General features: G+C 41.4%; 1 protein-coding gene across 1 annotated transcript; it reads left to right on the top strand.

Moving 5' to 3' along the window:
* The first annotated feature begins 1162 nt into the window (after positions 1-1162).
* WFDC6 (WAP four-disulfide core domain 6) lies at positions 1163-6096 on the top strand. The gene is given in 3 exon segments (XM_077951859.1): positions 1163-1253; positions 2472-2614; positions 6058-6096. Coding segments are annotated over 3 exon segments (273 nt in total).
* Positions 6097-13356: the final 7260 nt, after the last annotated feature.

Genomic DNA, 13356 nt, shown 5'->3' with positions numbered 1-13356 from the left:
ATAAACCCATTACCTGGGTATTAAGCCCCACATGCATTAGCTATTTATCCTGATGCTTTCCCTCCCCCTGCCCCGTCCAGAGGCCACAGTGTGTGTTGTTCCCTTCCCCATGTTCATGTGTTCTCATTGTTCAGCTCCCACTTACAAGTGAGAACATGTGGTATTTAGTTTTGTTCCTGCGTTACTTTGCTGAGGATAATGGCTTCCGGCTTCATCCATGTCCCTGCAAAGGACGTGATCTCATTTCTTTTTATGGCTGCATAGTATTCCATGGTATATATGTACCAGATTTTCTTTATGCAGCCTATCATTGATGGACATTTGGGTTGATTCCATGTTTTCGGTATTGTAAATAGTGCTGCAGTGAATGTATCAGGCATGTATCTTTATAAAAGAATGATTTATATTCCTTTGAATGTATACCCAGTAATGGGATTGCTGGGTCAAATGGTATTTCTGGTTCTAGATCTTTCAGGAATTGGCACACTCTCTTTCACAATGGTTGAACTAATTTCCATTCCATTCCACTGACAGTGTAAAAGCATTCATGTTTCTCCACAGCTTTACCAGCATCTGTTGTTTCTTGACTTTTTAATAATCACCATTCTGACTGGCATGGCGTAAACCCGGGAAACGGAGCTTGCAGTGAGCTGAGATCTGGCCACTGCGCTCCAGCCTGGGCTGCGACAGAGCGAGACTCCATCTCAAAAAAAAAAAAAAAAAAAAGAAAAAAGAAAAAAGAAAAATAAAACATAAGAATAGACATGTCAGGAGAAGTGTGAAATTAGAAAGAAGGAAGAGAGCTAGCATACTCTTAACCTCCAAACTCCCCCTGGGAAATGGGAGACTCTGGAGTTAAACCTCCCCTTCTGCTAAGAGAGCCTGGAAAGTGCAAGACAAGATGTGCCCTCTTTCCCTGGTAGACCAGAAAGCCTCAGATTGCTGAGGATCAGGAGCCGCCTATCAAGGCCCCCTTCCCCCAGGTAGTCCCACTGATGGCCTCAGGGATCTGGTGTTCCTGACGGGGGAGTCTGGCTGGCTTGTCTCCATGACTGTCTCTTGGAGTGCTGGGGCACACCAGGGCAGGCAAAGCGCAGAGGTAGGAGCTGCTGAGCAGTGTTTCTTAGTTTTGGTGCCATCAACCGGGCTAGTACTTCCTAAAATGGGACTCTGAGGACTTCTGCCAATCCTGGTACCATTCTTCCTTCTGGGGGATGTCCAGAAACCTGGGCACGCTGAAGGGATCTTTGGCAGTAAGTATTGGGGACTCAGTCCTTGAAATGGAGAAAGGAAACTTGGTGGGGAGGAAGGAACAAAGAATAATTTTGCAGTTGAGCAATTATTTTCTCCACCTGTGCCTGGGATTCCGGGTGGGAAAGAGGGAAGCTATTTTGAGTCTCTTGGTAAGAGACTCCCTTGGTGAATACAGGCATCTGAATCTGTGGCAACTGACTCCTTGCTGATGTTCTAAAAGGTTCTTGCTGGAGGTGCCTGGACCTAGAGCTCATGAAATGAACTAAGAAAGAGTAGTAAGCCCAAGGAAGTCTCCCATAAGAAAAACAGGCTGCTCCCCACAACACCAACTGTGTTAGCTTCCAGATGTTCTCATTGCAGCCCCCACACCCATACCCACTGAGGACCCTAGCCTTTGGGGTAAAGAATGGTCTCCAGAAGTCCCTTGGAATGCTGAAATGTGAAGACTTACAATTAGCAGCTAACTGTACTGAGCACTGAAAATTAGTGGTTGAAAGTGAGCACTCAGGAGCCACACATTGTAGGTACAAATCCTGGCTCCATCCCTGAGTAGCTGTGTGACCTTGGGCAAATTCACATAACCTCCTTGTGCTTCCAATTCTTCTGTTTATAAAATGTGAATATTAAGACTGCTTACCCATAGATATGTAATGAGGATTAAGGAGAAAAGGCAGCTCACAGTCAGTGCTTCATCCGTATTACTCATTGTTACGTCATGTTGCCCCGGGAAGTTTGACTAAGGCTTGTCAAACTGTGTTGCGTTAGTCTTCAAAGCAACCCTATGGGCAAATGAGGAAATCAAGACTCAGAAGTGCCTGGCACACCAAGGGTGGCCCAGAATTCAAAAGCCAAGCTATCTGATGCCAGAAATGTTGATCTCAATCATCGAGAGCCACAGCGCCTCCTGGGGGAGCAACCAAGCACAGCAAGGTTGAGTGACCAGAATAGTCTTAGAGGAGTGCGTCTTTCTCCCAGGAACCTCGTAGATGGTGTGGATAGAGGGTAGGGGTTGGTTTAGGGATTCGATGGTGAGTTGTTACGGGGTTGGGGATGCGGGCAGTGTTGGGAAATTCCTGAGCTACCTGAGGGCCACTACCTTTTGGGGACAGGTGAAGTGGAAACAAGGTTCTTTAACTCTGCAGGGGTGCCCTGGGCTTGGAGAGGGGGAGCACTGGCTCCTTTAAGGCCTCGAGGGAATACATGTTCCCTTGCCTTAGAGCTGTGTCCCAAAATCAAAGTAGAATGCGAAGTGGAAGAAATAGACCACTGTACCAAACACAGAGATTGCCCAGAAAACATGAAGCGTTGCCTGTTCAGCTGTGGAAAGAAATGTTTAGACCTCAGACAAGGTAACTCAGATGCTTCCTAAATTTCCCAGTGCCCTCACCTCCTATCTCCACCTGCACTGCACTAACTCTGTCTCCTGGTTCACTAATGGTTAGTCTCTGACCTAGAGTTTAGGTACATCTTCTACTTGACACAAATCTGTCAGCCCTGGACTTGGGAGACACGGATTTTATTTCATTTCTTCCTCTATTTTGGTATGTGATATGAACAATGTAGTTCTCCTTTCTGGATCTCAGTTTCCCTTTCCATAAGACAGGTGTTGATATTGGACCACATGGTCTCTTGGCTACTCTTCAGTGATTCTTGAGATGCCAAGTAGTCACCGAAGTCTCATCAAATGCCAACATTGTGTCAGGTTATGTGATAGCTATAAGAGACAGGTATATAATCTGTATTTCCTGGCTTTTTTCTCCAGGCCTCTCTGTCTATATAAATCCAGGATGCCTTCCCTGACCACCTTAGACCACCTACACTCTTTCTTCTCTGCTCATATTATTGAGCTGTAAAGAAGACCATCAAGGACTATTCATTCATTCTATTCATTCAACAAATATTGATTGGTGCCCCTGACAGCCACGATGGGTTCCACTTGCTCATTGTGGCCAGGAAGGTCAGAAAAGGTTTTTCTGGGAAAGATATCCATGATTTAAGATCTGAAAGATGAGTACTTAGACCAAAAATGGGAAGAAATAGCCTTTCAGGACAGGTAATAGCATGTACAAAGGCTCTGTGGCAGGAGGCAGCATGTTCAGGCCTAGAAAGGCTGGAAAGCAGAGAGTGAGCAAGAGATAAGAAAGAGGAAGCTGGTAGTGTATATTCAGGGCAACTTGAATCTGTACTCCCAAGTGGCCATCCTCAAGTTTTGGGCTCAAATAAACGCCCTACTTAATCATATTTTCTGAATCTTGTTACTTTAGGTTGGCATACCTTTCAAGACAATAACTAGGTTTTCAGTGCTTTGACAAAACCTCAAATGTGTGGCCTTCCAACCAGGCATCCGTGGTTTCATATTGTTCAAGCATTTGTTGCATCCCTATGGATTGCAGCTCTCTGTAAGTTCGCTGTTGCTGGACCAAGAAATAAGGCATACACAGATTTCTACAGAAATTGTAATTCTATAAGAGATTTTCAGGAGATGGGGAAGGCTGGTATCTTTCAGAGTGCAAAGTGATTTTGGAATTGAAATGATTTCTTTGGGTTAAAGTTTGCCACTGACTTGTCTTCCTGAAACATGAAGCATGAATATGTGGGCTGACAAATAGTCTCTCTTGATAAATAAACAAGTAACAAATTTTAAAAAGAGAGAAAGATGAAGCTGGGCTAGATGGGGGAAGGAGAGCTGGTAAGAGATCTGGTCTTGATTCTAACAGCAATGGATTAACCTATGTTCAAATCCCTTACCATCTGTGTGGTCATAGGAAAGTTATTTAGCCTCTCTAAACCTTAGTTTCCTCATCTGCATAATGAGATCAATAAGAGGACCTACTTTACAAGATTAAATGTTAGTAGATGTCAACTACTAAGAATAGTGCCTGACACTAATCAGTGCTATAATTGTTGTTTTGTCATGCTTCAGACTATGAGGTTCTAAAGAACTCTATTTGTACCTCATAGCACTATGGGCAAAATAATTGCTCAATAAATGCTTAAGATCAGGGTAGATTTGAGTTTCGGGGGTTTTTTTTTCTGTGACTACTCCTGAAGCATCCTCTTTATGCCAAATTACCTGCTAGAAACTGCTGTATCAAGATGGCATAAGATGCAACTCCCTCTCAAAAACCTCACATTCTCATGGAGGAATCAGAAAATGTGAACAAGAAAGTACATGGAAATGATAAATGTGTGTGCAAGATTGAGAGGCAACAAAGAAAAGCAAGGAGTAAAGAATGAATCCAGGAAAGACTGCATAAAAGAGTCAATGTCTGGGAAGGGTTTTAAAGAATGAACAAGAGTGCACTTAGCAAGAGAGGTCTGGATATGTCAGGCATGTGCAAAGGCACGGGGTGTGTAAGAACATACTATTTTTAGAGCATAAGTGTGGGAAGTTGGGTGTTGGGGCAGCATAAGAAATAAAGTTGGAGAGGAGGAGGAGAAAATGGATTCTGAAGTCTCTCTGGGTTTGGTAGAACTTTATCCTGTGCCCAGCAGATCTGCCATTCTGGAAACCAATGTCGAGCAGATTGCAGAAGTCTTGGAGATCAGCTGGTGGCCTTTCATGGAAGTCCTTGCAAAAGATAATGATGCTCGAATTAAGAAAGCGGCAGAAAGGAAATAAAGGAGAGCTATTTAGGAGGCAAAATCAGCCAGATTTAGTGTTCAGATGTTGGGGAGGCAAGGAAAAAGAAGCCATGTGATGTCACAGCTGTTCCTTCCAACAGCCCTGTTAGGCGAGCACGTTGGGATTTTGCATTCTCATCTTACAGATGAGGAAGTCAAGGACCAGAGAGGTAAAATGAGTGGTCAAGATTCACATTGAATTGGGAGCAGAGCCCCGAGCCAAATTTGCTTCTCAGCGGAGACAAAGAGAACGGTGGTCAGAGAAAGGGAGAGATGGACATACTCCAGGGAGACAGGCACCCAAACAGCTCTGTTCTGTGATCTCCCTGCAGGTATATGCAGTATGCCACAGGAGGCTGGCCCCTGCCTGGCCTCCATACCACGTTGGTGGTACAATAAAAAAACAAAACAAAACAAAACAAAAAACCCTAAGATCTGCTCCGAATTCATCTATGGCCGTTGCCAGGGGAACAATAACAACTTCCAAACTGAAGCTATCTGCCTGGTCACCTGCAAAAAATACCATAAGTCCTGGAGGTCCCAGTCTCCTGTGCTCACCAAGGCCACACTGGGAGGTCTGGGTGTTGACTGGTCTATTCCAAGACCTAGGTGGGCCTGGGAATGACAAAATCAGCTCTAATGCATAAGTATAAGTAGAAGGATATTTTGGGAAAGAGGGTGGGAAGGGAGGGATTAGTCAAAGGGATATTGGCAAGTACGAGGTGAGTAGTGGGTGTAGAGAGAAAACAAAAGTGTTGAAGTATCCCAGACCAGGTCAGATGGAAGCCCAGTAAACCCAGCCCAGCCCTGGGCACCATTCATCAGTCAATCATTATAGGCCTTTACTTCTCACTAAACCTTGTTGTTACTTCTCTTCCTTTTAAAGGTTATTTCTAACCAGGGCAACCACATACTTTATTGGCCAAACCAAATCACTTTTGAAAGTGTCTGAAGGTGAGGTGACATTAATTATTACACTGGGACAACTGGCATAAACTGAGACTCTACTGGACAAGTCAGAACCCATGATCATTCTAGGATCCCCCAAACTCACCTTCATTCCGTTCCTGCCCAAAGATATAAAAATGATCCCACCTCCTTTTTCCCATTAGGTGCAAGATTTGGTTCCTAATGTGGTCAGGGTCCAAGCATCTCACCCTTTAATCTTCTACCTCACAGGTTAGCCTTACTTTATACCATAAGGAGGAGCCTGAATAACCTCCAGGATTTGGATCATAATCCAGGCCTCTCTCCACGTGTGCCTGATTGATGCTCCAAATTGGCTTCCACGGGCCAAACCTTGGCTGTTGCAGAAACTGAACTCCAGGAATTGCTTACACCCTTTCTTCCAGTGTAGCATATCTTCAAACACAATGCTCTTCCCCTTGACCACTTCTCAGTATGAAACTCTATGTCTTCAACTTTCAGAACCCCCATTTATTCGTGTGAAGGCTTCAGTTGCCTTAATAAAGCGCTCTGTGGGGTCTGATTTCTCTGAGGCTGAATAATTCACATCTGCAATATGTTGATATTGACATATACTCACATCTCTCTATATGTAATTTTCAGAGAACAAGAAGCTACTGCACCTTCTGGTGACACCAGAAAAGGGAGAGAGTATGAAAATCCTGCAAATTTTCCTGTGGAAAGATAACTAACTCTTTTATTTAACATGGTGATCAAAATACGATATTTTAATTTTTATTACAGGTGAATTGGATAAAACATATACCCGAATGCTTGCAGCCGTGCTTGATGTCTGTAGTTCTGTTACAGGTTTGTGTCCTAGAAACACAGGAATTTTAATAAATTATCTCTTGTACAATTCCATTAAAAAAAGAAAAAATGCATGGTACATTTAAAATTACACATATTGAATTATCAAGTATATGCTTACTAGAAAAGAACTTCTGAACAGGCTTCCATAAGAGCTGATTTTTTTTTCCCACTGAAAATGTGATGTATCTGGCTGGGCTCAGTGGTTCATGCCTGTAATCCCAGCACTTTGGGAGGCCGAGGTGGGCAGATCACCTGATGTCAGGAGTTCAAGACCAGACTGGCCAACATGGTGAAACCCCATCTCTACTAAAAATACAAGAAATTAGCCAGGTGTGGTGGTGCGCACTTGTAGTCCCAGTTACTCAGGAGGCTGAGGCAGGAGAATTGCTTGAACCTGGGAGGTGGAGGTTGCAGTAAGCCGAGATGGCACCATTGCACTCCATCCTGGGCGGCAGAGTGAGGCTCCATCTCAAAAAAAAAAAAAAAAAAAAAAGATGTATCTGTTATTTGACAGAATGCTCCACAGGCTTATTTTCCTGGCTCCATACATTTCAAAACTTGTTTCTCCTCTACTACCCACAACCTTCTTGGGCTAAGAACGTTCATTTTACAGTGCAACCTCTAGTCCCATAACTTAGTGTCATAACGTCAAGGGAATCGGCCCAGTAGACAACGGGAGTATTATTTGCAGCTGCTCCTCCACCAGGACAGCTAGCAGCAACTTCCTACACATAGAAATGACAGCAAACGGCCTAAATATATTCTACTAACTCCAAAATAAATATATCCCCAACTCAACTTCCTTTTAATTTGCATGCCTAAAATGCTGGCAATCGCCCCAACACCACCTAACCCAGGAGAAGTGTGAAAGGTCAGAGTGGAAAGGGAAGATGGATTGGCTGATTATGGTTAGAATATCTTACTTTTGCAGATATTACAGGTCATCTGACCATGTAACATTATAGCTAGAAGCACTTCCAGAATCGCTCAAGCAAGGACCCTGAGGCTTGGCTCCATCAGCCTCATGGTAAGTCCATCTCTGAAAGGGCCCATGGACTTGTTTTCTGGAGTTGTAGCAAAGGAGACAGTTCCATAGCATGGTGCAGAAATTCTCCAAAATTGAAAATAGCTGGAGAGAGGCATGAAAGGGAGAGATGAAGGAAAGCAGAGTAGAGTTAAAGAAGAAGGGAGAAGAAAGGGGTGAAGGAGGAAAATGGTGTGATGGTGTGACTGCTTTAAAGCAAGGTCCTACAATTCTTTCACTCGCCTTCCACCTAGAAGTGGGATCTATGTCCCCTCCTTTTGAATCTGAGAAAACTCTGTGACTCTTTGACCAAGAGAATAAAGCAAACATGATGCTATGTGACCTTCAAGGCTAGGCTAGAAAAAGTGCAAGTCCCACTTGATCCTCTTAGGTAGCTTGTTTGGGGGTAGTGGGAAACTGCCATGTAAGATGTCCAACTACTCTGAGAGAAGCCCATACTAGAGAGACCCATGTGGGTGCTGTGATCAGCAGGCCCAGATAAGCTCTGACTGATAGCCAGCATCAATTCCAGCCATGCAAATGAGCTGCTCAACCCAATAGAGCCTTCAGATGGCTGCAGCTCCAGCAGACGTCTGACTGCAACCATGGGAAAGACCCTATAAAAGAACCACCAAGCAGATTGCTTCCCAGATGGCTGACCCACAATATGAAATGGTTGCTTTAAAGTGCTAAGTTTTAAGAAAATTTATTCACAAAATAGGTGATCAAAGATGGAAAGGGGCTAGCTGCAGTGGCTCACAGCTGTAATTCCAAGCACTTTGGGAGTCCAAGACAGGCAGATCACTTGAAGTCAGAAGTTCAAGACCAGCCTGGCCAAAACGGCAAAACTCCATCTCTACTAAAAATACAAAAATTAGCCGGGCATAGTGGCGGGCACCTGTAATACCACCTACTCGGGAGGCTGGGGCAGGAGAATCTCTTCAGCCCGGGAGGCAGAGGTTGCAGTGAGCTGAGATTGTGCCACTGCACTCCAGAGCGAGACTTGGTCTCAAAAAAAAAAAAAAAAAAAAAAAGATGAAAAGGGAGTAGAAGGAAGGATAGGGGAGAGAAAGAAGAAAGAGATGCCCAGAGGACTGGGCAAGATAAGAGGATGCCAGGCTTAAGAAGGGAATCTCACAGCAGGTAACTTGTCACCACAGCACACCAAGACTTGCTATCTCTTGTCAAATAAGTTTCTTGTTTAATATAACTTGAATCAAGGGGCTCTAAAGAGGCTGGAATTCACTTGTCGTTGATGCTGTTGCCATCTCTACTCCCCTCTCTTTAGAAAGGGCTGGTTAAACTAATTGTAGAAAACTCTAAGGAAGGTGCAAAAAAAGGTTAGAATTAATAAACAAATTTATTAAAGTTATAGGATACAAAATCAACATACGAAAATCAATGGCAATTTTATACACCAAGAACAATCTCATTTCCATTAGCAGCAGCAACAACAAAACACTTAGTAATTAACTCAACCAAAGAAGTGAAAAACTTATGCATTGACAATTATAAAACATCGATGAAGAAAATTTAAAAGACACAAATAAATGGAAAGAAATCTCAGGCTCACAGACTAGAAGAATTAATATTGTCAAAATGTCCACACTACCCAAAGCAACCTACAGAGCACATGCAATTTCTGCCAAAATGCCGATGGCATTTTTTTACAAAAACATAAAAAGCAATGCTAAAATTCATATGGAACCACAAAAGACCCCAAATTGCCAAAGGAATTTTGAAAAAGAACAGAGCTGTAAGCATCACATTTCCTGATATCAAATTACACTGCAAAGCTAGAGTAATCAAAACAGTGTGGTACTGGCACAAAAACAGAAAAGCAGATATACAGGCCAATGGAACAGAATAAAGAACCCAGAACTAAGCCCACCCATTTGTGGTCAATTGATCTTTGATGAGGGTGTCAAAAACACACAATAGGCAACAGAAGATCTCTTTAACAAATGGTGCTGGGAAAACTAGATATCCATATGCAAAAGAATGAAATTGGATCCCTATCCAATACCATATACAAAAATCAACTTAAAATAGATTAAAGTCTTAAACATAAGACCTGAAACTAAAATTCTTTAAAAAGTCTTGAAGAGACATCTGCATTTCCAAGTTCATTGAAGCATTATTCATAATAGCAAAGATATGAAAAAAACCTAAATGTACATCAGCAGATAATGAATTAAAAACTGTGGTGTGTGTATGCACACACACATACATGCTATACACATATATACAATGTATATATACATTATACAATATTTGTATGCATTATGTGTGTACACACACACAATAGAATAGTATTCATCCTTTAAAAAGTAGGAAATCCCATCATTTGCCACAACACAGATGAATCCAAAGGACATCATGCTAAGTGAATTAAGTTGGACACAAAAAGACAAATATTGTCTGATCTCACTTATATGTGGAATCTAAGATAGCCAAACTTGGGCTAGGAGTGATGACTCACGCCTGTAATCCCAGCACTTTGGGAGGCTGAGGCAGGAGGATTGCTTGATGCCAGAAGTTCGAGGCTGCACCCTGGGTGACAGAATGGGATCCTGTCAAATAAATAAATAAATAAATTAATTAATTAATTAATTAAAAAAATAGTCAAACTCATAGAAGCAGTGAGTAGAATGGTAATTACAAGGAGAATGTGGTGTTGCGGGGGGGAAGGAGAAAAATGAGAAAATATTGGTCAAAGAGTACAAAGTTTCCATTTCAGTTATGCAAGATAAATTAATTCTGGAACCTAATGTACAGTATGGTGACCGCAACTAACAATATTGTATTTCATACCCGAAATTTGCTAAGAGGGTGGATCTTAAGTGTTCTCATCACACAAGAAAAGGTTAACAATGTAAGATGGAGTATATGTTAATTTGCTTGAGTGTGGTGATCATTTGATATCAATATAGGAAGTTGCATGCTTTAAATATATATAATTCCTATTTGTCAATTATACCTCAATAAAGCTAGGAGGAGAAAAATAAAAACTCTTAGAAAAAATGTAAGAAAAAATCATCTTTATATTGATTTTGGCAATTATTTTTTGGACATGACATCAAAATTACAAGCAACAAAAGCAAAAATAGACAAGTGGGATTATATCAAACTAAAATCTTCTGCACAGCAAAGGAAACAATCAACAAAATGAAAAGGCAAGCTACTGAGTAGGAAAAAATATTTGCAACCATATATGCTGTAAAGGATTAATATCCAAAATATATAAATAACTCACACGACTACTATTCAAGAATACATATCAAGAATACAAGTAACCTGATTAACAAATGGGCATCCAACAATTCTTGGGAAGCTGAAAAAAAAGGGCAAGGAACCTAAATAGCTATTTCTCAAAAGAAAAAAATTTAATGGCCAATAGGTATATAAAAATGTGCTCAAGATCTCTAATCATCAGGAAAATGCAAATTAAAACTACAGTGAAATGGTACCACACCCTGTTAAGATGGCTATTGTAAAAAAGACAAAAGATAAGTATTGGCAAGAATGTATAGAAAAAGGGCACCCTTGGATACTGTTGGTAGTGAGATTGTACATTGGTACAGCTATTTATGGAAAACAATATGGAAGATCCCAAAAAAATTAAAACTAAAACTACCATATGATCCAGCAATCCCCTTCTGGGTATGTATCCAAAGGAACTGAAGTCAGGACTGAGAAGAGAAAACCGTGCTCCCTTGACTTGGCATCATTCATGGCAAGTACAGAAACAACCTGAATGTCTGTTGACAGATGAATAGGTAAAGAAAAAGGCTGGGCATGGTGGCTCTCACCTGTAATCCCAGCAATTTGGGAGGCTGAGGTGGGGGGATTGCTTGAGCCCAGGAGCTTGAGACCAGCCTGGGCAACATAGAAAGACCCCCATCCCTATAAAAATTTTTAAAAATTAGCTGGGCATAGTGGCATGTGTCCGTAGTCCCAGTTACTTAAGAGGCTGAGGCAGGACCATTGTTTGAGCCCAGGAACCCCTAGGCCACAGTGAGCCATGATCGCACCACTGTACTCCAGCCTGGGTGACAGAACAAAATTTTGTCTCAAAATAAATAAAATAAAATAAAATACACATATACATATTCAATGGGATATTATTAGCCTTAAAAACTAAAAAGGAAATGTTGCCATTTGGGACAACATGAATGGAACTGTAGGATGTTATGATATGTGAAATAAGCAAGACAAAGAAGGAGAAATACTACATGATCTCACTTATATGTAGAATTTAAACATTTTTACATTAAATTGACAGATAAAATTGCATGTATTTATTGTGTATAACACGATTTTTTCCCCTCCATACTGCTTTTTGAAATAACATGTTTTGATACACACACACACACACACGCACACATTGTGGAATGGCTAAATCTAGCTAATTAACATATACATTACTTCACTAAGTTATTTCTGTGGCGAGAACATTTAAAATCTACTCTCTTAGCATTTTTTAATAATATACAGCTCCTAGATGCAGAGAGTAGGGTGATGGTTGCCAGGGGCTGGAGGGAGGGGGAAATGGGGTAATGTTAGTCAAAGGGGATAAAGTTTCAGTCATACGACATGAATAAATTCTAGAGATATAATGTGTGGCATGGTAAGGATTGCTAACAATACTGTATTGTATACTTAAATTTACTAAGAGAGTAGATCTTAAATCTTCTCAACACACAGACATACCACACATACATACATAGTTAACTATGTAGAGATTATAGATATGCTAATTAGCTGAAATGTGATCATTTTGTAATGTATACGTATATCAAAACACCAAGTGGTACACCTTAAATGTATACATTTTTTGTATGTCAATGATATTTTAATAAATATGTTAAACATTTTACAGCTAAGTCCAAATAATTACTGATAAAATGAGGTTTTTCCTTTTTTCTTTTTTTTTTTTTGAGATGGAGTCTCACTCTGTTGCTGAGGCTGGAGTGCATGGTGCGATCTTGGCTCACTGCAACCTCTGCCTCCTGGGTTCAAGCAATTCTCCTGCCTCAGCCTCCTGAGTAGCTAGGATAACAGGCATGTGCCACCACGCCCAGCTAATTTTTGTGTTTTTAGTAGAGACGCGGTTTCACCATGTTGCTCAGGCTGTTCTCAAACTCCTGACCTCATGATCCGCCCGCCTCAGCCTCCCAAAGTGTTAGGATTACAGGTGTGAGCCACCGCGCTCGGCTGAAAATGAGGTTTAATGCAATTGTTTCAAAGTAACTCCCCAAATAGATAAGACATAATGTTTTTAAAGTGTTTGACACAGTATGAAAGAAGATCAATAGTATTCTGGAATTAATATTCTGAGTGATTACAGTAAAATTGTGCCAAATGTCTTGCCATTAACAAAAAAGTCTATGGTGCCTGCTTCTGGTGTAGAAGGAGAGTAGGTGAAGATGTTAAAATCCTTGGAAGTGGGGGGATCAGGTCAGGTTCGTGATGAAGACCCTGAAAACGCTGCTCATTTGGCAGTTTTGCAAAGAGTCTGTCCAGTCACATTGTCCCCATGTGTGGTATCTCCCCATGTTGACATTTGCTCTTGCCTCCATACCTCTGTGAGAATTGGTCTCTTCTCCTGGGACACCTATCCCAGTCCTGTGCATCCTTAAGACTCATACCAAATTACTAACCAGTCGTCTTTG

Source organism: Macaca mulatta, chromosome 10 (genome assembly GCF_049350105.2).
Source record: "Macaca mulatta isolate MMU2019108-1 chromosome 10, T2T-MMU8v2.0, whole genome shotgun sequence".
In the NCBI taxonomy this organism is placed as follows: Eukaryota; Metazoa; Chordata; class Mammalia; order Primates; family Cercopithecidae; genus Macaca; species Macaca mulatta.
The sequence above is the reverse complement of the archived record's forward strand: the minus strand, read 5'-3'. Positions and strand labels throughout refer to the sequence as shown.